This window comes from Leptopilina heterotoma, unplaced genomic scaffold (assembly GCF_015476425.1).
Source record: "Leptopilina heterotoma isolate Lh14 unplaced genomic scaffold, ASM1547642v1 Lhet_19, whole genome shotgun sequence".
Classification (NCBI taxonomy): Eukaryota; Metazoa; Arthropoda; class Insecta; order Hymenoptera; family Figitidae; genus Leptopilina; species Leptopilina heterotoma.
Genome location: NW_025110908.1, coordinates 1367391 through 1393568, shown reverse-complemented (window position 1 = coordinate 1393568; position 26178 = coordinate 1367391). Strand labels below are relative to the sequence as shown.

General features: G+C 27.3%; 1 protein-coding gene across 10 annotated transcripts in view; it reads right to left on the bottom strand.

The window, feature by feature from the left end:
* LOC122500649 (forkhead box protein P1) overlaps window positions 1-26178 on the bottom strand; it is a 447350-nt gene that overhangs the window by 392504 nt on the left and 28668 nt on the right. For 3 of the 10 annotated variants that reach the window (XM_043609672.1, XM_043609677.1, XM_043609676.1), the window contains exon 1: window positions 5163-5661. The exons of 1 other annotated variant lie outside the window; for it this stretch is intronic. Coding sequence is in view for 1 of the 9 variants with exons in the window: in XM_043609673.1 (XP_043465608.1) it covers window positions 22343-22372 (30 nt within the window). In the remaining 8 variants the exon portion in view is untranslated. Of the gene's footprint in view, window positions 1-5162; window positions 5663-22342; window positions 22422-22794; window positions 23081-26178 lie in introns of those variants that run through there. 6 more of the 10 variants (XM_043609673.1, XM_043609683.1, XM_043609684.1 and 3 more) reach the window with 6 other exon arrangements.

Genomic DNA, 26178 nt, shown 5'->3' with positions numbered 1-26178 from the left:
CCCAACTGGATGGCGGTTGCAGATCCAACAATATACAATACAGCAGTATTATTAGTGAAAATTACTCCAATAGTCAAGAAAATTTCCGGTAACCAAATAATCCCAAACCAAATAAGCCTCATAATCAGAAGAATTTATCATTTATAGTTACTACCATTGCAACAAAAAAAATAATTGAATGGCCCCAAAAAATAACAGATCGAAATTGAATAAAAACAGTTAAAAAAAATTAAAAATCCATCTCCACTTTTCTAATACAAAATTTCGAAAATTCTAAAATAAAATTCCAGAATCAAAATTTCCAAAAGAATCATCTATGATGATGGAAAGAATCATATGATGGAGAAAAATAAAAATCCACGATGGAAGTAAATTGAATTTAATAATTTAAAATTCCTTCACTTAGATACAAATTGTATAAAAAGACATCTCTTTTACGAGTGAAAAATAAAATGAAATGCGTTTATCAAAAAAAAACTTGTATTATAAATATTAAATGAGACCAGTATGCAAATTGCGAATTAGAGGTAGCTATATAAACTCATCACTGGTGTATATAATATTATAATAAAAAATAAAACGAAAGTGAAAAATTGAAAAGTTACGAGTAAAGCAGATCCCGATAAAGCTATCATCGTGATAATAAGTGACATCTCCCCTGACCACGTGGTTCCTATTTGCGGGAGTGTTCCGCATTCGAACGCTAATCGACGATGACACGAATCGCACAACATGCAGCTTGATGATGCAAAGGGGACATTTACGAGGAGTGAATATGATAGCGAAAGCTGTGTGTTGCATCACTAGACTCTCGAGCCCCTGCCTATGCAACTACTACTACTACTACTACTTCTACTGCTAAAGTTTATCCGCGATTCTCTGGGTCACGTGACCGACAGGAAGCTACCAATCCCATCTTGCGATTATCCCGGTGATCGTCGCGTCATGGTAGCCACATATGTGTACATGTGCACATGTATATGTGCACATGTGCACATCAAGCATCATTTATCTTCAAAAAAAGGTGAATTTCTTTCCTCAAAAAAGGGTATATTTCTATACGTGTAAATTTCTATATGTGAAAATTTCTATATGTGTAAAATTCTATATGTGTAAAATTCTATATGTGTAAATTTCTATATGTATAAATTTCTATATTTGTAAAATTCTATATGTGTAAAATTCTACATGTGTAAAATTCTATATGTGTAAATTTCTATATGTGTAAATTTCTATACGTGTAAATTTCTATATGTGCATTATGTGTAAATGTCTAATGTGCATATGTGTAAATTTCTATATGTATGTCAATGTGTATATGTTTTAATTTCTATTTGTGTAAATTTTTATATGTGCAAATCTCTATATGTGTAAATTTTTTGGTGTGTATGGCTATGTGTATATGTGTAAATTCCTATATGTGCATATGTTTTAATTTCTATAAGTGTAAATTTTTATATGTGCAAATGTGCAAATATCTATATGTGCATATGTGTAAATTTATATGTGTGTATATCTATGTGTACATGTATAAATTTCTACATGTGTATATGTGTAAATTTCTACATGTGCACATGTGCAAATCTCTCTGTGTATGTCTATGTGTATATGTGTTAATTTCTATATGTATGTAAATTTCCATGTGTGCACATGTGCAAATTTCTATATGTGTAAATTTGTACATGTGCACATGTGAATGTTAGTGAGCGCATCAGGGACAGTGTTAAGTAGATTCCCGTTACGTGTCGCAAAGTACACACAAGCTCAGGACCAATGTAAGTGCAGAGGCAGCTAGGCAGGCAGGCGATGCACCGCGCGACAGTATAAAGCATGCTACATATATATTATCATAAATGCCCGCAATTCGTCCCACGCATAAATCCGTTTTGTAAATCGCTCGAGTGTAGTTATGTCACAGTGCCTCCCCTCAATTCCCCTGATCCACACTTCCACTTCCAAATTCTCTATCTCAATCCCTTCATCATTTTCGCACTATAATATCACGCCTGTGTAAACGACTTGTTTCCACGAAATCTTAAAGCTAGAGCATTCATATATACTAAACTGAAAAGCTGGAAACCTACAGCTACTTCAAAACTACGCAATTCAGAAATATTTATTAAATGCTAAACACGCGTAACGACTCATCTTTCGGTTAATTCGTTCTTATTTCATTCCTTTTCAATTTAATTTTGAAAAATCAAAATTGCTGCGATGGATTTTAAGTATCAAAAACTTTTAATGATTTTAATGATTAAATTAAAATTTTTGAAAATAATTGAATTTATTTGAGAAGTTTGATTACAATTGTATCAATTTTGATATTAGTATTCAATTTTGTATTATTTTTAAGATTCAAGTTCGTAATGTTTCCAATTATTTAGAAAAATTTTGACAAAATTATCCAAAAGAAATAAATTATTTTTAATAATTTTTGATAAAATTTGTTTATATGAATTTAATTACTCTTTAATACAATTGTAATTAAATTTTTTAGAAGAATTCAATTATTTTCAAATCTTTTTATAAAAAATTCAATTATTTTCAAAAATACTAAAACTTTTCCTCGAGAACTCAAATATTTGAATATACAAAATTAATATAATTCGTTTAAAAAAAATTAATTATTCACATAATTAATAAAATTATTCACAAAATTTCGATTATTTTCAATACAAATTTAATTGTATTTCGCAAAAAATTCAATTATTTTTAAAAACTTAATTAGCATTCTTTAATAAAATTCAATTATTTTAATAAATAATAAGATGTAACTTTTATCGTAGATTTTCAATTATTTTTAAAAATTCATTTACAATTCTTCGAAAGAATTTCAATTATTTTTAATTATTCAATTATATTCTTCGAAAAATTCAATTACTTTTAAAAATTTTGTTAAAATTCTTCAAAAGAATTCAATTATTTTTAATTATTCAATTATAATCTTCGAAAAATTCAATTAATTTTAAAAATTTTGTTAAAATTCTTCAAAAGAATTCAAATATTTTTAATTATTCAATTATAATCTTCGAAAAATTCAATTAATTTTAAAAAAATTTATATTAAAATTCTTCAAAACAATTCAATTATTTTAATAAATGATAAGTTGTAACTCGTCGGAGGTTTTCAATTATTTTTAATACAATTTTAATTGTATTTCTCAAAAAATTCAATTATTTATCAAAATTCTATTAAAATTCTTCGAAAGAATTTCAATTATTTTTAATTATTCAATTATATTCTTCGAAAAATTCAATTATTTTTAAAAATTTCATTAAAATTCTTCAAAAGAATTCAATTATTGTCATAAATAATAAGTTTTAATTCATCTCAAAATTTCAATTATTTTTAATACAATTTTAATTGTGTTTCTCGAAAAATTCTATCAATTTTAAAAATTATTCTACGAAACAATTCAATCCTTTTAAAAATTTTTGATAAAACTGTTTATTGGAATTCAATCATTTTCAAATTTTCAATTACTCTATAATTTATTTATTCTTGGGTTTAAATGATTGAAATCTCAATTAATTTTTTAATAAAAATTGATTTTAAAATTAATTTAAGTAAAAATTTTAGAAAATATTGGAATATTTAAAGGGATATTAGTAGGGATTTTTTTGAAACAATTTAATTTCAAAGATTATTAAATAAAAATTTTTGAAAATTTTAATTTCTGTAAAATTGTAATAATATTTAAATATTTACTTAAAACAATGATTATAATTACTTTACAAAAAAATTATTTATCAGCTGAATTTCAGAAGGTTTTAAATTGAGACTGTAAATTGAAATTATGGAAAATTTTCATTCCTGCGAGGAAAAATAAATAACAAGTATTTAAATATTTATTTGACAAAAATAGTTCAAGTTTTGAATAATTTACTTTAGAAAATCTGAAAAAGTTATGGTATTGTTTAAAAAATTTTAATTACAATTTCATCAAGATAATTGAACTCTCGAGAATAATTGAAAAATTTTCGAACAATTAGAAATATCGTCAAATTTTATGAAAATGAATTTTGTATTTTGAGGAAATTTGTTTTTTGACTTTTAACCATTATTTTTGTATAGAATCGCATTGTTTAAGAATTTTAACTAAATATTTGGAAAATAATTGAATTTCAGAAAAATTTAGGATTGAAATTATTATCAGAATATGAATAAAAATTAATATTCTTTATGGAAATCAGGAAAAAGAGTAGGGAAAATACAAAAACGTTGCGAACTTCAGCCTAAGGTGTTTTTTGCTCTAGAAACGGTAATTTTTAAAAATATAAATATCAACAAAAAAATTTCATTTATTTAAACTTTTAGAAAATTGTGGATTACTGTCATCAAATCATCAAGAAGATGACTTCTTTTTTTAAAAAACTTATCAATTTACGTATATTTCAATATTTGAAAAATAATTGAAGAAAAAGAAGATTGAAAAAGCATCTACATTACAAAAAAAAAATTCTCATTTTAAGTGAAATTTTGACTAAAACTGTGACAACCATGTAAATAATTTCAGCCGAAATTCCAGACCTAGGACAAAACTTCAAATACATAACTTTGAGAACCATGATCATAAATACTTGGACATGCAATTTCGCAAACATAAAAGGCAAGAGTTGTTATTAAATGAAATTATTATTATTTTATGTCAGAAAAGACTTTGGATTTTAAAATCTTGCTTATCACAAATTTCCTTCCTACTTTCCAATCAAGTTAAGTGCGCACTTGAAGATGAGAAAATTAAACGTTTATTTGCACTGGTTTTAAATTATTATTTATGTCAACTGTGGACCTTCGAGGAAAATGAGTTAAGCAAATATTCACCAGCCAGTACAATAAACACAACATTTTATCTCCAACGAAACATCATTCTGCAAATAGCAATGGATTCAGATAACGGAAAAGCGTAAAAATAAAATATCACGCGCTTCTTTTTTCATGCAAAATAAAGATATTCATATACAATGTTAATTTCTATTGTGTTATTGTGTCACTTATTTTATTGTCAATCCGCAACTATAATAAATTTCATCATTTTCAATTCAGGGGAAATCAAATTCTTTAAAATCAAAATTCTTTTTTAAAAAATCTTTCCTTCAAAAATGGAAAATATAAAAATATAAAAATTAAAAATGGACAAAATAATCTTGTAAATCACTAACCATTCTTCAGTGGTTGTTTCACAAATTAGGAATTTTTATACCACCCTCTCGCCAACCGATAAAAAAGCACATTTCCACTTCGTATGGAATGAAAATTCGTTGAATGAAAATTTTTTCAATTCTCCTTTTTTCAAGAGAAACTTTACGTATTCGTTGACGGATTTTCAAAAAATGTAAACTAGATAAAACTGAAAACTTTATCGGTGGAATTCTCGAAGTTTTTCGAAAAAGTACTTTGAAAACTGTCTCACACCAAAACACACTGTTAATTTCACACGTATTTTGTCTTTTTTAATCCGTTGAGAATTGAGCGTTTGATTTGTTTAACAAAAATAGCATTACGCCCGCGTATTGTATAAGTGTCGTGGACAACTGTTGAAATCACACATAAGACACAAGATAAGACGTATTTATTAGTGATTAAAAATTAAGTGAAACACGACAAAAGCTACGATCGGGAGCACTCCGGTGTTCTCCAGTAAGTAACTGGTAATGGTAAACTGATAAGAACCATGAGGTGTCGTGCAATTTAATGTCTATCACGATTGATAAGCCTTTTAAGACGTTTATACACAGATATAGGATTTTATTAAAGTTCATCTCAACTGGCATGGCGCGATTCATGTCTCAATTTTATCACAGTTCCCTGCGGCTAAAAATATTTATCCTTTTCGAAAATATACATTTGAAAGTTGAGTGTATTCGGTTATTGAAAATAGTTTATTTGAGGTAAAAACTTTCCACTTGATATTTACGGATCAACAATTAAAGAAGAGTCTATTTTTATGATTGTAGATATTAACAATAGTTCGATATATTGGTTTGAAGATACAGCCAGACTGCCGAGTGGAAAAAGTTATTCACTGACAGACGAACGTTCTCGTCGTCTAAAAATACCAATCACCTACATACTTTTTCGAAAATATTTAACGCTCTTTGGGATCGAACCCTTAACCTAACACACCGAAGTTTCATACGCTATTCCCAGACTTTTTTCTAATTTCTATAAAAAATATAGAAAAAAATATGTAAAAAAATATTATCCTGACAATAATTTTAATTCTAAATTTTCTGAAATTCAATTATTTTCCAAATTTTTAGTTAAAATTCTTCAACAATACAATTCCATTTAAAAATAACTGTTAAGAGTCAAAAAATAAAATTATTTAAAATATAAATTTTTTATCATAATGTAATTTGACGAAATTTTCAATTGTTGAAACAATTTTTAATACAATATTTTAAAATTATTTTCGAGAATTCAACTATCTTCAAGAAATTTTAATTCCAATTTTCCAATACCCAATTTTTTTTAGATATTCTAAAGTAAATTATTAAAAACTTGATCAATTTTTGTTCAAGAAATATTTAAATAACATTTAAATAACATTTTAATAACATTGTTATTTATTTTTTCACACAGGAATTAAAATTTTCTATAATTTTATTTTTAATGGAAAAAACCATAACTTATTTTCAAAAATTATAAGAGCCATTATTCCAAAATTCAAATATTTTTTAGAATTTTTTAATACAATTATTCAAAACTTTAAAATTTTTTTTGGAAAATAATTCAATTGTCATTATTTTAAAGACCTAAATATTTTATTATTGTTTCTATTTTACAAGAATTAAAATTTTTAACGATTATAATTAGGAAACATTTTGAAATTTAATTGCTTCTCAAAATTCATCTTATATCGCATTCAATATTCAATTATTTTCTAAAAAATAATTGAATTCATGTAAACAAGTTATTTATTAAAAATTATTAAAAATACTTTAGTTCTTTTAAAAAATTTTGTCAAAATTGTTCTAAAAAATTTGCATTTAAATCAATTATTAATTATTGTTTCCCGAAACAATTGTTTCTAAAAATTATGAGCACAATTCTAAAATTCAAGTATTTTTTTTAGAATTTTCAAATAAAGTCATTTAAAATTTTAACAATTTTTTGGAAAATAATTTATCATTATTTCAAAGTAAATATTTAAATATTAGGTATTACAATTTTACAGGAATTAAAATTTTCAAGAATTTTAATTTAACATCCATTTGAAATTAAATTTTTTCTAAATTCAAATATTTTTTAAAATTTTCACAAAAATAAATTTTGAAATCAATTCTTATTAAAAAATTCTTTGAGAATTCAATTATTTCAATTATTTCAACACAAGAATGAATAATTTATGGAATAATTGAAAAATTTTAAATAATTGAATTCTCAAATAATTTTATCAAAATTTTCAAAAATAATTGAATTCTTTCGAAGAATTTTAATAGAAATTTTAAGAAAATAATTCAATTTTTCGAGAAATATAATTAAAACTGTATTCAAAATAATTGAAATTCTGCGATGTATTTTATTACTTATGACAATAATTGACTTCCTTTGAAGAATTTTAATGAAATTTTTAAAAATAATTGAATTCTTCGGGAAACACAATTGAATAATTGAAAATAATTGAAATTCTGCGAAGAATTTTAATATTTATGACAATAATTGAATTCTCCTGATGAATTTTAATGAAATTTTTAAAAATAATTGAATTTTTCGAGAAATACAATTGAATAATTGAAAATAATTGACATTCGGCGAAGAATTTTATTATTTATGAAAATAATTGATTTTTTGCAAACAAGTTATATTAAATTTTTATTTTAAATACTTGATATTCTCGAAGAAAAATTTTAGTATTTTTGAAAATAATTGAAATTTTTCGAAGAATTTTTTATTAAAAGTTTTTAAAATAATTGAATTATTTTGAGGAATTTGATTACAATTTGTATTGAATATAATTGAATACATATAAACATATTTTTCAGAATTTTAAAAAATAATTAATTTCTTTTGAAAAACTTTGTTAAAATTTTCTAAACAATTGAATTATTTCGAGAAAATGTATTAAAATAGTAGACATTGAAAATAATTGAATTTCTTTGAAGAATTCTGTTATTTGTAAAAAAAAATTGAATTCATGAGAAAAATTTTATTAAAATGTTACCAATTTGAAATAGTGACTGACTTTTTGCTTTTAAATTATTATATTTTACTAATTTAGTAAAAATTACTCTTCATGTGTCAAATTTACTAATTCAAGAGCAAAAAGTCTGATTCAAATTAGTAAACATTTTTACTAATTCAAATGTAGAGCGAAGTTTTTGAAAAGAAATAAATTCTTTTGAAAAATTTTATTAATATTTACAAAAAAGAAGTTGAATTCTTTCAATTTAATTAGAATTCAATTAAAAATAATCGAATTCCTGCGACTGAATTCTATTATTTATGGAAATAATTAAATTCTATCAAGAAATTCAATAAAAATTGCATTAAAAATAATTTAATTTAGAAATCTTCAATTTATTAGTAAAAAAAAAATTGTCAAGACCAAATTGCAACAACGAAATTGTTTTCTATTTTGGCGATTACTTTTATGTGGAAAAAAAAATTCTAGTCGAATTGTTGTCCAAGAATATTGTTCTTTTTTGTCCCGAATACAGAAATTATAAATTAACAGTCGTACCTTGTAAAGATAATGAAAAAAATGGTTTCTTAACAAACATTTGTCCGTTTACTAATTCACAGTTTTCTTGAAAGTATAAAATTGATACTAAAGTGGATCAAATTGATGCCAAAAATTTGGGTCAATCTTTGATTTGATCCAAATTATTTGGTATCAATTTGCTGCAATTTGATACTTTTAAATTAACACTGTTTTGATATCGATCTAAAAAGGAAGTGCAACAAAAAAAGAGTTTTTTTCCGTCCAATAAATATATATAGAAGATTATGCAATTCAATTGTAGTTTCTATTAATATTCTGATAAATCCCAATAGTGCAGGGAAACTATTCAAACAATAAAAGTTACCAAAAGTGTCACTTTTAATATTGTGCGAGACAGTCTGACAATGAATTATTTTTTCCACTTTGGCAAAGCCCGACGAAATCCACGATGGCATTACTCTTGAATGGTAGTAAGTGTAATCAGACAAAGATAAATATAGTTGAAAATTGGAGCATTTTTCATACGATTATGATTATGATTAATCCATAGAACCCTGGATGGATCTATGCATTTAGTTGCACGAGAAAATAATTTTATTGAGTTGCAAATAAACATTGAAGAAAGAAATTGTCATTGCTATCATTGTTTTCTTTTTCGTGACGTGCATAAAGGTACACAATACCTGTTATCGTTACCAGGTCGAGCAACAAACATGCGACACACACTTGCGGAGAATTCCATGCATTGACATGCACACATACACACACACTCACACATATAAACTCGCTTCCGGGGTCGAATGTGAATGTAATAATCTATATTCAGATATTGCTTCCATTGTTAGACTATGTATCGTGACTGCTTCGTCTCTACTTCGATTAGAACCAACCACCCACCCTCCATAATACTTCGAAGGCACTTGATGCCACTTCACTCTCTATGGGTATCAATTTTCAATGGAATCCTTTTCACTACAGCACGCATGCAAAAATGCATCCTACATTGTAGCTTCATCGAGTACTAAAATTATCTTTGTTTTCTTTTCATTTTTGAAAATTAGTTTTTTTTTTTTCTAAAAGATAATTCACTGTATCTGTAATTTACTATATGGGTGATTCTTTTTGATTATTTTATCAAATCTACTTGATAATAATTATTATTAACGATTTTTACAGTAAAAATTTAGCACTTACTTATAATTTTCAAAAAAAAAGAATTTTCTTCAAGTGAATTTATGCAATAGCTAAAATGATTTCATCTCTAAAGCCTCTTTAACACACTCGAACCAGTGAAAGTATTTAAAAATACCAACTGTACGGACCAAAAATAAAAAATTACAGAACATTTACGGACCAATTTTATTACTGACAAAACTATAATCAGTCCGAGTCAAATTCTTAACTAAAATTCTTCTTTAAACAATTATTTATAATTTTAATTATTCCAAAATTCTTCAATGAAATATATATTAGGAAATAACAACTTAAAAAAATTTCACAAAAAAATTAATTTCACAGAATTGTTAATTAAAATTTTAATTTTTAAAGATTTTTAATTTGAAACCTTTTCAGAATTCAATTATTATTCCTAAAAAATCATTCGAATTTTATAAAAAAATTTTTAAATAATTGAATTCTTGCAACAAATTTTATTAAAATTTCCAAAATAATTGAATTCTTACGAAGAACTTTATTAATTTTTTTAAAAATAATTGTTAAGAGGCAGAAAATGAAATTATTTAAAATACAAATTTTTTATCAATGGAATTTGATGAAGTTTTCAATTGTTTCAATTTTTTAAAATTATTTTCGAGAATTCGACTATCTTCAAGAAATTTTAATTCCAATTTTTCAGTACCTGATTTTTTTTCAGAAATTCTAAAGTTAATTATTCAAAACTTGAACAATTTTTGTTCAATAAATATTTAAATACAAATTGATAGGCACTTATTTTTCCACGCAGGAATTAAAATTTTCTATAATTTTAATATAAAACCATAACTATTTTCAAAAATTATGAGCAATTATTCTCCAAAATTCAAATATTTTTTTAGAATTTTTAAATAAAATTGTTCAAAACTTTAATAATTTTTTAGGAAAATAATTCAAATATTATTATTTCAAATAAATATTTAAATATTATTACAATTTTACAGGAATTAAAATTTTCAAAAATTTCTAATTAATATCCTTTTGAAATTAAATTATTTCTAAAAATCTCTACTAATATCGCTTCAAATTTTTAAATATTTTCTGAAATTTTCACAGCAAAAATAAATTTCTAAATCAATTCTTATTAAAAAGTTCTTTGAGAAGTTAATTATATGAACATAATAATTGAAAAATTTCAAAATAATTAAATTCTCATAAAAAATTTTATTAAAATCTTTCAAAATGATAAATGATTTAAATTGTTTCATAAAATTTTAATATAATTTTTAAAATTAATTGAATTTTTCGAGAAATATAATAAAAATATTAAAAATTGTATTAAAAATAATTGAAATTCTGCGATGAATTAAAACTTATTATTTATGAAAATAATTGAATTCTTTTGAAGAATTTTAATGAAAATTATAAAAATAATTGAATTTTTCGACGAATATAATTGAATAATTAAAAATAATTGAAATTCTGCGAAGAATTTTATTATTTATGAAAGTAATTGATTTTTGCAAATCATTATTTCATATTATGAGAATTTTGTTACTGCAACTTCTTCAAAATTATTTTCAACATTTCAATTCAATTATTATTTTCTAGATTTTTTTAACTAAAATTCTTTCAAAGATTCATTTCAAAGATTTTTAATTTGAAACCTTTTCATAATTCAATTATTTCTAAAAATACATTCGAATTTTATAAAAATTTTTAGAAATAATTGAATTCTTGCAACGAATTTTATTAAAATTTACAAAAATAATTGAATTCTAGCGAAGAATTTTATAAAAATCATTTTTAAATATTGATTTTTTTCGAAAAATTTTATGACAAATTGTGTTTGCAAATAATTGAATTATTGCGGAAAAAATATATAAAAAATTTGCCAATCATTGAATTTTTGCAAAGAATTTTACCAAAAAATTCGATGATAATAATTGAATTTCTTCGAAGAATTTTATTTATGAAAATAATTGAATTTGGGAAGAATTTTATTAAAATTTTTCATAATCTTTATTAAATTCTTTTGAAGAATTTCTTTGAGTTTCTTTAAAAGAATGGAGTTTCTTAAAATAATTTTAATTGAAAGTTTTCAAAATAATTTTATTAAAATTTTTAGAAAATAATTGAATTCTTTTAAAAAATTTCTTTAATTTATTGAATATACAATCGAAATTGTTAATGATTGTATTGAAAATAATTGAATTCCTGAGAAGATTTTTTTTTTATTGATAAAAAATATTTTAATTCTTGCGATGAATTTTACTATTTATAAAAACAATTGATTTGTTTTGAAGTCGATTTATTAAAATTTCAGAAAATAATTGGATTCTTTTGAAAAATGTTAATAAGAATTTTCTTTTTAAATTGAATTCTTTCATGAAATGTTATTAAGGTCATGTTATTCAGTGGTCACGTGCCCCATATATTTTACTATGGAAAAACGTCACACTGAATAACATGACCTTAAACTTGTATTTAAAAATACTTGAATTTTTGCAAAGAATTTTATTACTTTTGAAAATAATTCAATTTTTGCAATTATTTGTAACTTATATACAAAGATGTATATTAAGATGTTTTAAGTAACTTTAAGTAATATAAATCTTATATTAAGATGTACATTAAGATATGTTTTAAGTAACTTTGTAATCACTTTTAAGTTTCAAGTTTTTTTTTTAATTTTTGCACTGCATGTCTCCAAATAGGACAAAAGTATCACACTTTCAGAAAAATCACCCACATCCTCGACTACATCCGTGTATGCTATCTATCCATCTATATTATAATTCACTAATTCGAGACTTTGGTGGATTCCTGTTTATCAAACTGTAAATGATTAGTAAATATTTGAACAATTGACATATATACAACAAAGGTGTTTTCTCTCATAAAAAAAATGAATAATTTTCTACGATAACAATCCTTTTGCGATGTGTTTGGTGATGCTCTAGCTTGGACTATGCGTCATCGAACGATTCGTATAATTGTCAATAGAAACAGACATTGACGCTGAAACTATATAGTAAGTCAACATGCTGAATGTCCTCGTGTTGATTTGTTACGGTGTCGGATGCTGCTAGAATTCGATGATTTGCCGATCTATGACTTTGGTGATGTTGCGACACGGGAATGTGCCGGCCATTCATTTGCAATCTATGGGAGACGCGCGTTACATTAAATTATCCTCGTGAAATGCCATTCAACATGCGGGGCCCGATGAGTTACACGATTTGGATCAACTCTCACTGACTGACACGGGAGGGGGGGGGGGAACACGGTGTGGTCTACAATTTCAAAGATGTAGCGCTTGTTTTTACATTTCTGCTCGGGGTGTTCATGCAAATTAGAAGCACTTTCGTAGTTGTCAAGTTTATCAATTTTGATTTATGGTTTGTGTCCTTCGAATGGTGTTCGAGAATCTAGGCTCTAAATATCAATGTTAGAATAAAAAATATATTTTTTATTCTAATGTTGGTATTGGGAGACAGGGTATGAATTTAGGTAGGGCACGTCATCGCGAACTATCTGTATTAAACATTTCTCAAGTCAAATTTTCAAATACTTATCCAAAGTCTTCACCTGGATAGCAGATACTAAATATGGCCCCGATTAGGACCATGGCAAAATTTCTACACTGGTCTATAGGGTCACTCACTTGTCTGATACAGGAACTAAAAACATGTTGTTAAATTAAATTAAAAGTAACTTCTTGACCCCGAAAGCAATAAAAATGGGTAGTTTGACGTTTTGAACGTACTTTGTCTCTATTTGCATCCTTAAAAAATCTCTGACATTTTCCTATTTCAAATAAAGAGCAGGATTGTTTTTATTGTATTAAATCCGAGCTTCAAGCAGCAATATAAGAAAATGATTCCAAGTTTTCGAAAGCAATAAACATTCATCGCGTGTAGTTCCCGAAACTTTATCCAAAATCTATATACAGCATAGCTATGTTCAAAAGGTGGAAATGCAGCGCTAGTCGCTTTTATTAGAAGCTGCCGTAGTTTCGTTACGACCCCATCAACAGCAGCACAAAGTCAGAGAATCCAAGGGGTCGTTGTGCCTAAACTTTGCCAAGAACCACCAACGAATATGCTATGTAGTGGATGAGGCAGTATATAGCTAAAGTACATCGCATCGGTGCAGCGCCCATTTACAACGGAGTCGTCAAGCTTCCCGATTCTCTCTGTGTGTGAGGTGGGGTGGAGAGTGGAGTGGGGAAGGTAAAGTTGGTAGCAGAAGGACATGAATAAGCCAACGGCAAAGGTGTGGTTCCCAGGCGTCTGCGAGAGAAAATCGCTCACCGGCAAGGAAGACGGGGAGCAGAGGCAGGAGCGAACCAAGACGTGATTAATATAAAAGTGGGTGGAGCCTGACCTGGCCGGAAGTGGCCGAGAGGGATGCTGCTGTGTGCTGCGCCAAGCAAGCGCGAAAACGGGGATGCGAGTGTGTGCACGAGATCTCAATGTGTGCCCAGAGATAGGTCTTACGTGTGTGCATTCTCGCTGCAAGCTCCGGAGGAGGTGAAAAGATGGGCGACATCCAGCCTTTCAAGGGATGCTTCTGCTGTTGCTACAACTGCTACTACTCCTAGTCAGCGAAAATCATCAAATACAATTATGAACCTGTTGATTGTCATCGAAATCATTACCATCAACACTAACTTAAGTACCAACCTCCCTACTTTACGAGAGTTGGTACTACTCTTAATTTTCAAGTCTCCTAAAAATAAATTTCCGATTTCCAAACATAAGTAGCATTAGAAAAACAAGTAAACCATTAGGCTAATCAGATCCATGGTCAGTACCCCAAAAAATACAACACCGAAATATCAACTTTTCAAAAATAGAAGCTGGACCCGAGGTAAAATCGAAGGAACAGCTAGCAGATGGCACATTGATAGAGCAGCTTGCGGGTAAGAAAAAGAGGGGTAAGGTAAGTCGATTGGCGAATATGGGATCGAAGGGTACAGAGCGAGTCTCCTCGGGGGTTTTCGGTGGGATGAAGGGAAGGGTTGACGCGAGGGTGGCAACCCCACCCACATCTTTAACGCCCCCAAGAAGGGTAGGACCGCCTCCGTCTCTGGCTTGTTCCACCTACCAAGATACCTCAGAACTCCCCGCAGACTCTTGCCTCCGCCGACGCCGCCACCACCACCCCCCCATCATTCCTCTATCAACTATATATTTCCTCCGTAAAAAATCACCTCCTTTCCCAGGTACCATGGAACTAGATGTGTAAACGCCACCCAAGCCCCTTTTATCCCTTGCAACTGGCAACTTTCAAGATAAACGATGCAACAAAATTTCAAAACTTGTCGCAGTCTCCGCATTTTATGTTTTAAATTCACCTCTTCGTGCACAATTTTAAACATTTCCTATACCAACAGTTTTGGGAAAATTTGTACAATATTCCTTACGGTATTTAAAAATAAATTACCCGAGTCAAAGTTTGGACCCTCCGTATATACTTGAACCTGAAAACACGAAAAAATCCATAGTTATGGGGACTCAAAAGAGGATGACAAGAGTTTTTCGGAAAACTAAGAGTTAAAATTTTACCCCCGGGTATTTTTATTTATAAAGTACAAATTGGAGGAAAAATAGAAACCTAGTCTCGACAGATTGATAGACAAATTAATTTCCTAATTAATTAACTCCATACCAAATATTGATTCAACAGAATATGTTTGTCAATACATTGTAATTGACTTCATAGCAGCTTCTAAAATCTCACAATATGCAGACGAGGTTAGTGGAACAACATCTATCTGTGGACATGCGAGGGGCAACGAATTGTTCCTCATGAATTATCAAATCTTGAGAGAAACAATGACACGTTTTGGACTTCACCGCTTGTCAGTCAATTAAATACTTGATGGGAAAAATAAATAATATTTCATGAAGGTGAAATCGATTTCAAACTAAAACAGCTTCAATACGAAATAGAAACAAATTATCTATGTATAAGAAGTCTTTATTTAGAATTTATTGACGTGTTTTTTTTTTATTTGTGTAAATCAACAGTTGAATCGTCACTCTCTTTTCAAATTTCATAAGCAATTGTATATACTAATAGATAAGGTTTTTTTTATTTAAATATCTAAATATTTTTATTGCGTTTCATTTTAGGAAATAAATAGACGCTTCTTTTTCACTTTTATTAGAATTCTGTTATTATTGGATTTTTTAAATTAAAATTACGTTAAAGAATGTATATTTTGTATAGGAATCTATTTGGGGATCTATACAAAATAGATTACGCTTGAACTAATAATTTTTAAAATAGAGACAACTATTTTTAATAAACATTGCTTAGAATGTATCGAAATTCTGAAAGGGGACAAGAAAAACATTTCCTAAAAACAAAATCCTAAAATTGGAAATTTTAAAGTCAAGAGGATTAAGTTATAAATATTCTTTTTCTGGATTTGGACTGTAAAAAGTAAATCCTACTTTCAGTCCACTTTTTACCACTGTTAACTCAAAAGTATCAAATTGCAACGAATTGATACCGTTCAAATGTGGACTGCAAATCAAAAATTGATCCAAATTTTAGGCTTTAAATTGATCTACTTTAGTATAAATTTGATACTTTCAAGACAACAGTGACTACAATCAAACGGCTTTTGGCAAAAGTGGACTGAAAGTAAAATTAATTTTTTTTAACTATATCTTAGACTTGAGAATGTTACTTTTAGTCCTAAAGTTATTATATAGTTTTAAATTTTAAAATAGGCTACTCATCAAATATTTTGATTTCAAGAGCACAGTTTTTTTGAAAGTATTAAATAGATACTAAAGTGGATCAAATTGATACCCGAAAATTAGGATCAATTTTTCATTTCATTCAAATTTTTGGTATCAATTTATCGCAATTTGAAACCTTCAACCTTGAGAGGGTCGGGGTGGCCACCACCATTTATTTTGATTAAATTAAATTTTGATTATATTTATTATTTAATAAAAAACTACTAAAATTTGTGCAAATTTATCGGCCCTCTAAAGGTTAAGTTAACAATGATGTAAACGGTTTCAGACTTTATTTTTTCTGTTTTGAATTTACCCTAAAGGGGACGTCAAAGTCGATGCAATTTTCCCATTGAAGCTCGCAAATACTTTAATATTCCCGTAAGGTATCAAAAATGTGTAAGAAATTAAAAATTGATCCAAATTTTTGTTTCAATTTCATACACATTGAATATCAATTTTGATACTTTCAATAAAACTGTGCTGCGCAAATAAGGGTTAACGGATAGTCCACTATTTAAAATTAATACTTGAATTTTGACTAATTTCAAGAAAAATTTCACGGTTTCCTTCATTTCTTTACGGTGAACTTTTAGAATAGTTTTGATTATTATTAATACCTGAATGAAAAAATATCGAAAATAAGTAAAATTTAAAAAAGAATTTAAAAAAGTAGATGCAAATTCAAACTTAGGATTTGAAGAGTTTTCGACTGTTCTAAATTTCTAATATTCATTGCCTATTGCTTACTGTTTCGCAAATAACATTATTGCATATCCAAAAACTAAACTGATTACATGAGCCTGTAAGAGTCGGAAAGCAAACAAGGTTGATGGATCGCCACATAAATTTAAACGAGGTCATGCTACACTAGAAAGATTATAGTCTAAGAGCTGGCTACATAAAAATGCATGTTATAAGGTACATGAAAAATTAATATTTAGATAGGTTCCATTTGAGTCCCTGAGTACCGAATGCGAAGTCTGCCTGCGCGTTCTGGAAGATTAAGCCCGCGAATTGACGGTCGAAAATGATAAATTTGATAAGGAAAACATGTGATAAAGGTCATGGATAAAAGTTATAAAATTTAAAAGTATTTATCACCAGTAAGCTTATAAAATTTTGGCAGACAATTTTTTGGACGACAAAGTATTGGCAGACAGTGTCAAAGTTGCGTAATCCGTAGTGAAAAAAAGATCATAAGAGTCATGGCTAAAAATTAATGGAAATAGTTAATGAACTCTTATGGAAGCTATATGTCAAGTGGCAGACAAAAATTCGGATGATAACATCGAGGCAGACAACGATAAAAAGCGCGGTTCCCATGCGATTTCGCTGATTTCGCGCTATTTGCACTAAATAGTTAATTTTTGAAAAATGTGAAATTTTTTTGGGCTACATTAATTTTTAAACATAATTTAATGATTTTATAAACTTTTGAATGAATATGATTTATTTTAAATTAAATTTTTTATAAAAATAAAAAAAATAAAAATTGAAAATGTGATTTTTGTATAGAATTATTAATTTTTTTAATAAATAGATAATAGATTGAAACTTCTGAGAAAAATGTATCCTAATTTAAAAAAAGAAAGAGCAAAATCGGTCAGTTGGTTTAAAAGTTAGAGCAACTTTTCAGAATTTGAAAAGTTGGTATCAATTCTGGCGTGAGCGATTGCTGCCGCGTGTCGCTGGATTCCCCCACTCTGCCCACCTAAGGAAGGTGAAATCTCGCACTCACTTTTACCTCTATTTTAAACAACTAAATAGTGCAGTATGGATTCCATAATTTTTTTGGTAATAGTGTTGTTAAGAATCTTTATATTTGTATAAAAAAAATTGTAAAATGTTAATAAATAAAATGTCACGATTAGAAATATTTAAAAAAAATTATTTCCCCCCCCCTTGGAGTTAGGTGCAATTTTTTTCTTTTAAAATTTCAAAAAAATATGTTTAATTAAATTACTTTTTTTCCCGATATTATGAAACAAAAATTGGCTGAGATACGCTTAATTGTTTATAGTGGGAAATATTACCTCTTTTCTGCAACTATTTTTATGCAAATAAACAAGAAAAATCATTTAGTGTGTATATGTAAAGGATAGATCTCATCTTCGCAAGTGAAACGATATTTTGAAAAATGTGATTTTTTGAGTTTCCTTCATTTTTCATACATAAAAAGAAACATTGTTTTTAGTAAACAAATGGATTTATTTAAAAACTATTTATCCCATTGGGCTCAAATTTGATACACTCTTTAAAGGTATCAAGGGCAATACTTTCTGTCAGTTTAAAAGTCATCTCATTAAAATTAAACAAATTATTAAACAATTAAGAAATTGCAATTTTTATCTGTTTAAATTAATCAATCCAATCAAGAAGAGTCTGAAGGTACAAATCTTTATACATACACTGACAATTTTATTTATTAAAAGTATGAGTTATTAATTGTTTTCATTTTTCAGCTGACATAAATGAAATCGAATCTGAGGATGATATCGAGTGCGACAGTGAAGAAGATGTGGAGGAAATTGAATCAGATGTAAATAATGAAGCATAAGATTCTATTTTATACAATTAAAAAATTTATGCTATTAATTGATAAGTTCATATTATCAGGAAAGTATAATATAAAACTTATAATTTAAGGTTAAGTGTGCATAATTATATTATTATTACAGTCTTTCGTAGAAAATTTATTATAAACATTGAGGTAAATATTATTTGGCGAAATAAAAATTAGTATTTAATAATTAAGTAAATTAATTTAGTAAATTTACTTCAAAAAGTTAACATTGTATGTATAAATTTACCGAATACAAAACACTATTGTAGAGTGAAATTAATAAATCACATATGACACTCCTTATATTCTCAAAATCACTATTAACTGTATTTCTTAATTGTTTAATAATTTGTTTAATTTTAATGAGATAGAGCTTAAAAAGACATATAAAATGATAGGTCGCAAAAAATTTTCAATTATTTGTTCATGAGAAAATTAATTTAAACAGATAAAAATTGCAATTTCTTAATTGTTTAATAATTTGTTTAATTTTAATGAGATGACTTTTAAACTGACAGAAAGTATTGCCCTTGATACCTTTAAAGAGTGTATCAAATTTGAGCCCAATGGGATAAATAGTTTTTAAATAAATCCATTTGTTTACTAAAAACAATGTTTCTTTTTATGTATGAAAAATGAAGGAAACTCAAAAAATCACATTTTTCAAAATATCGTTTCACTTGCGAAGATGAGATCTATCCTTTACATATACACACTAAATGATTTTTCTTGTTTATTTGCATAAAAATAGTTGCAGAAAAGAGGTAATATTTCCCACTATAAACAATTAAGCGTATCTCAGCCAATTTTTGTTTCATAATATCGGGAAAAAAAGTAATTTAATTAAACATATTTTTTTGAAATTTTAAAAGAAAAAAATTGCACCTAACTCCAAGGGGGGGGGAAATAATTTTTTTTAAATATTTCTAATCGTGACATTTTATTTATTAACATTTTACAATTTTTTTTATACAAATATAAAGATTCTTAACAACACTATTACCAAAAAAATTATGGAATCCATACTGCACTATTTAGTTGTTTAAAATAGAGGTAAAAGTGAGTGCGAGATTTTACCTTCCTTAGGTGGGCAGAGTGGGGGAATCCAGCGACACGCGGCAGCAATCGCTCACGCCAGAATTGATACCAACTTTTCAAATTCTGAAAAGTTGCTCTAACTTTTAAACCAACTGACCGATTTTGCTCTTTCTTTTTTTAAATTAGGATACATTTTTCTCAGAAGTTTCAATCTATTATCTATTTATTAAAAAAATTAATAATTCTATACAAAAATCACATTTTCAATTTTTATTTTTTTTATTTTTATAAAAAATTTAATTTAAAATAAATCATATTCATTCAAAAGTTTATAAAATCATTAAATTATGTTTAAAAATTAATGTAGCCCAAAAAAATTTCACATTTTTCAAAAATTAACTATTTAGTGCAAATAGCGCGAAATCAGCGAAATCGCATGGGAACCGCGCTTTTTATCGTTGTCTGCCTCGATGTTATCATCCGAATTTTTGTCTGCCACTTGACATATAGCTTCCATAAGAGTTCATTAACTATTTCCATTAATTTTTAGCCATGACTCTTATGATCTTTTTTTCACTACGGATTACGCAACTTTGACACTGTCTGCCAATACTTTGTCGTCCAAAAAATTGTCTGCCAAAATTTTATAAGCTTACTGGTGATAAATACTTTTAAATTTTATAACTTTTATCCATGACCTTTATCACATGTTTTCCTTATCAAATTTATCATTTTCGACCGTCAATTCGCGGGCTTAATCTTCCAGAACGCGCAGGCAGACTTCGCATTCGGTACTTAGGGACTCAAATGGAACCTATCTAAATATTAATTTTTCATGTACCTTATAACATGCATTTTTATGTAGCTAGCTCTCCGTCTATTATGGCAGAGGGAACTTGGATTTTCTTTTTAATTCCATTTCTAATAATTCGATGTTTTCGATTTTAGGAAAATTTAATAAAAAAAAGCAAGTTTTCACTACTGTACTTCAAGAACCATAAAATTGGCTCAATTTATTTTCATTTTCATTAATTTTCTAATCCTTAAATACTAAATCACTGCAAAAAGAAAGGTACTAATTTAGTACCAACGTTGGTACTAAATCGTAATTTGATTCTATTTTAACACCGAAATCAGCTCTAATTTGGAACCTATTTTTAAAAATTTTCAATTTCTTCTTAATATGATATAATTTATGTTTAGATATAATTTATGTTTAAATTATTTTTAGTCATTTAGTTTTATAGTCATTTATTAAAATGTTTAACCCTCCGTCCGATACAATTTCCGATGTCGATCAGATGCTTTTTTTCTATGATTCCAAAATATTCTAGGGGAGATTTTTTACGCTTTCTTTGGAAATCGTTAACGAAGTTTATGAAACAAGTTTCTAGTTTAATACATAAACTACGTTACCAATTTAGGGTCCAAAATGGTATAAAAATACATTTAACAAAATGGTAACGTAGAGGGTCTGAAAAGAAAAAAAAATGGTAACGTAGTTTATGGCCGGCCCTTTAATTTATAAATAATTTAGAATAAAGACGAAAAGCCTAGAGGTCCAGCTGGACCCAAGTGACGACGGAGGGTTAATTTAACTAAAATTAGCGCAAACTGGTATTTTTTTGAAAATTGACACAGAATAAAGTTAGAAGACAAAAGTACTTAAAATTCAAAAGAACTATCAAGGAAACAAGGAATTAAAACAACAAATAGAAATCCCTTGTTTTCAAACAACTACCTACGTACAACAATCAACTTACTTCCGGCAGAACACAACCCAAATAGAATTTAATTTTCTAAAAATGCCAATAATTACGGAATATTAAGGGTATAATAAACAGAATATTAAACTACAGTGAGAAAGAATATGAAAAGATCGACAACTGAAGGGCGATATACGAAGAAAGGCTTTTTTTTAAAAAAAGGAAAAAAAAAATTGTAACATATGAGAACTGAAGCAGACGTATAGTAGCCGGTGCGACGCACGTGGCGGAACAACGCTTTTGAGGGTGAGGGTGCGAAATACAGGCAAAAACAGTGCGATTTTGGAATAAAGTGTTTTCACGTTCAAGCAGGCGAAAAAGCAGACAACAGATGAAATTCTATCTATCAAGGCACGAGTTTTTTTTTTTTTTTTTGTTTGTTTTTCTCTACCTGGACGGGTCTCCAGCGTGGCTCCAGCATTTCCCGCTTCCTCGTCGACTCGTTCGTCGTTGTCGCTCGTTTGTCCGTCCTTGACCAGTTTTAATCAGAATTAGAGAAGAAGGTAGGTTAAAATTTTTTTTTTTAAGAAAACAAACAAAACCCAAAAGAAAAGAAAGGTAAATTATTGTTAGAAATTCGGAAAAAGTGGAAATTTAAACCAAAATTAAAGAGAAGGAAACTAGAATCAAAAAAAAGAAGAAAAAAGCCAAGAAGGAAGAAAGTAAGTACAAGAGAGTAGAGGAATTTTCGCGCGATTTCTCTTATTCTTCTTCTCTTTCTCAATCCATTTTTCTCTTTGCTTTTCTTTTGTTTTCTCTTTTTTGGCCCTTATAGAAGCAAGAGTGTATTTTCTCTCTACCCCCTCTCCTGACCTTCTCCCTCCCCCATTTCTCATTGCCTACCTCTTTCTCTCCTCTCTCCCTCTTTTGCCTAGCTATGTCACCCCTCCCCCCTCTCTCTCGTGCCTAGCCGCCACGTGTTGCTATTTGGTCACAAATTTAATTTTTGACCAACGACGTCTGAGACCGTGTGAAGGGCAAGAAAAATTTTTTTGACAATCTCGTGATTTTTGTCTGATAAAAACAACCCTGATTCGAAAGAACCTAACTTTCTTTTTTTGAAATATAAGCGAACGCGTGGCCGTGCGGATGGGGTTCGCGCACCGGTGGATGCCGTCCGACTGTAACGTTTTGGCTATACGAAACCCTCCGCATCGCGAAACCACGCGTACTGAACTGAGTCGGCGCACTTTATACAAACACAGTTCCCTCCCTTTCGACATTCATAGAATCGCGCTGTGTATAGCTTCTAACTCTCCGCCACTTTTAGCAGAATTATTTTTGTTTTTGTTACACTTTTCTTGTATATATTCTTTTTATATGAAAATGTCTTTTATGCAATATTTATAAATGTATTTCACTTATTTTATCTTTTGCAATAAATACACTTTTCTTTTATGATTTTCTTTTGTGAATTTATTTTTACATTCTCATCACTTGAGAAGGTATTACTTATGGTATAAAATGTTGATGATAAATATCGGATGTTGTATGTAGTGAATTTTTAATCAAACATCAAGATAAGGATAACTTAGGATAACTTAACCTTTAGAGGGCCGGTAAATTTGCACAGATTTTAGTAGTGGATTATTTAAAAAAATTTATAATTAAGAAGTCAATGCGATAAAAAGATTCATCAAAATAAATGGTGGCTACTATAGTGTCCACCCTGGGCACTAGGTCAGGCCAGGACACTAGGCCACCCTGGATCACTTATGACCCTTATCTTCATGTTTTATAAAAAAATTACTATATACAACACTCAAAGGATAAAAAATAAAAGATAAAGATCACTCCGAGTCTTTGACTTGGAATGGTGCTAATATATGTAACAGCATGTCACATGTTGAAATTTCAAAAAAATGGGACCACGTGGTTTATGGAAGACCCCTTATGATTTTTTATACATTTTAAAAGTAATGTACCCTATGGCTCGTTCTAAGGAAGAAGACAACTATAATTCTTTTTGAAGAGCAAGCGAAAATAACCGAATTTTTAGAGAAAGAACTTTCTGGAAAAGAAGGTGTTTTTCTAATTCTGTAACTGTCACTGCATCGCATTCAATAAACTATTAAATGCATACATAACGAGTAGAAGCGACAAGTATCTGTTTGTTATTTAGTTGGAAACATAATGTAGTTGTGTAATGGTACGACATGGTTAATTTCAGATCAAAAGCACAGTTCTCTGCTGCATTGTCTTTCAGTGAAGCATTCTCCATAGGCATCGATTCAACTGAAAGTGAAATTCCCCCAGTCTGGTTTGTGTCAAACGTTTGATTCCTCAGCTTGTTTGTTATTGCCCCTGTTTTCAAAGTAGAACTCCGATCTCGATAAGTGATAGCACTTGGTACCACAAACTATTTGCAACACTATACATATACTCCAGTTTCCCAATAATTTCTTATGTCTCCATTTATTTACCAGATGCTTTTATTTACTTGTTTGTTTGCTTTTTATACTATTTGCCATTTCTGTTTTTACATTTAATCTTTTTTTTTGCATTAAAAAATCAAAATTCACTTCAATGAAAAATAAGTAAAGTTCTGAAGATACTAATTCAGGGTTGCCATGCTTTTGCTCTTTTCAAATTCCCTGCCTTTTCCAGGTTTTCGAGGTTAAAAAACGGAATTTTTCCAGATTTTTAAAAAGAAAATTATTCTAAAACATCAATAACTTCATTTTAAAATAAATATTTAATCATTTTTTTTTTCATAAAAATTAAGATATTCAAAAATTTGAAATTCAATAATAATTTTAAATAATTTTTGAAAAATTTCTTTGAAAATATTCAAACTCTTTTGTTTACAAATTTAATTTTACAAAATTTCGATTTTTCTGACATTCTTCAATTAAATATATTAGAAATTAAAAACTTCAAATAATTAAAAAAAAATTCCATTAAACTTATTGAGAAAAATTAATTCTATAGAATTCTTAATTAAAAGTATGAAAAGTTCAAATTGTCAAAGATTTTAATTTGAAATTTATTCTTAAATCAATATTTATTAGAAAATTCTACGAGAATTCAATTATTTAACTATAAAAATAAATATTTTATTAAAGAATTGAATGTTTCTTAAAATTGAATTTTCATAAAGAATTTTAGCAACAAATTTTTAAATAATTCAATTCTCTTGACAAATTTTAATAAAATTTTTAAGAACAATTGCATTTTTCGAGAAATTTGTTAAAAATTGTATTATAAATAATTGAAATTCTTCGATAAAAATAATTAAATCCTCAAAAGAAATTTTACTATTTATGAAAATAATTAAATTTTTGAAATGAATTTTAGTAAAAATTATTTAAGTAATTAAATTCCTGTGAAGAATTTTAATGAAATTTTTTTAAAATAATTTAATTTCTACGAAGAATTTTATTGATTATGAAAATAATTTAATGCTTGTAAAGAATTTCATTATGTGTGAAAATAATTGAATTTTAAAAAGAATTTTATTAAAATTCCTAAAAATAATTGAATTTTGGAAAAGAATTTTATTATTTGTGAAAATAATTTAATTCCTGCAAAGAATTTTATTAAAATTCCTAAAAATGATTAAATTTCTGGGAAGATACATTAAGATAATTTAATTCTTGACAAGATTTTCTTTAAAATTTTTGTAAATAATTGAATTCTGTAAAGAATTTTTCTTGAAATTCCAAAAAATAATTGAATTTCTCTTAAGAATTTTATTATTTACAAAGATAATTGAATTATTGACAAGATTTTCGTTAAAATTTTTGAAAGTAATTGAATTCTTGTGATGAATAATATTATTTATGAAAATAATTGAATTTTGCAAAGAATTTTATTAAAATTCCTTAAAATAATTAAATTTCTGAGAAGAATTTTGCTTATTTATAAAAATAATTGACATTTTGACAACATTTTTTGTGAATTTTTCAACATAATTGGATTTATGCGAAGAATTTTATTAAAATTATTTTGTAAGAATTGAATTGTTACGCAAAGGATTTCATTAAAATTTTTGAAAATAATTTATTCTTTAAAGAAATTTAATTAAAAATGTTTTGAATATAATAGTTAATTTCTAAGAAATAAATTCTAGCAAAGGTTTTTAAAATAATTGAATTTCTTTGATAAATTTTAATAAAATGTTCAAGAATAATTACATTCTTCAAAGGAATTCAATTAAAATTGTATTAAAAATAATTGAGTTTTATTATTTATGAAAATAATTGAATTCCTATGAAAAATGTTATT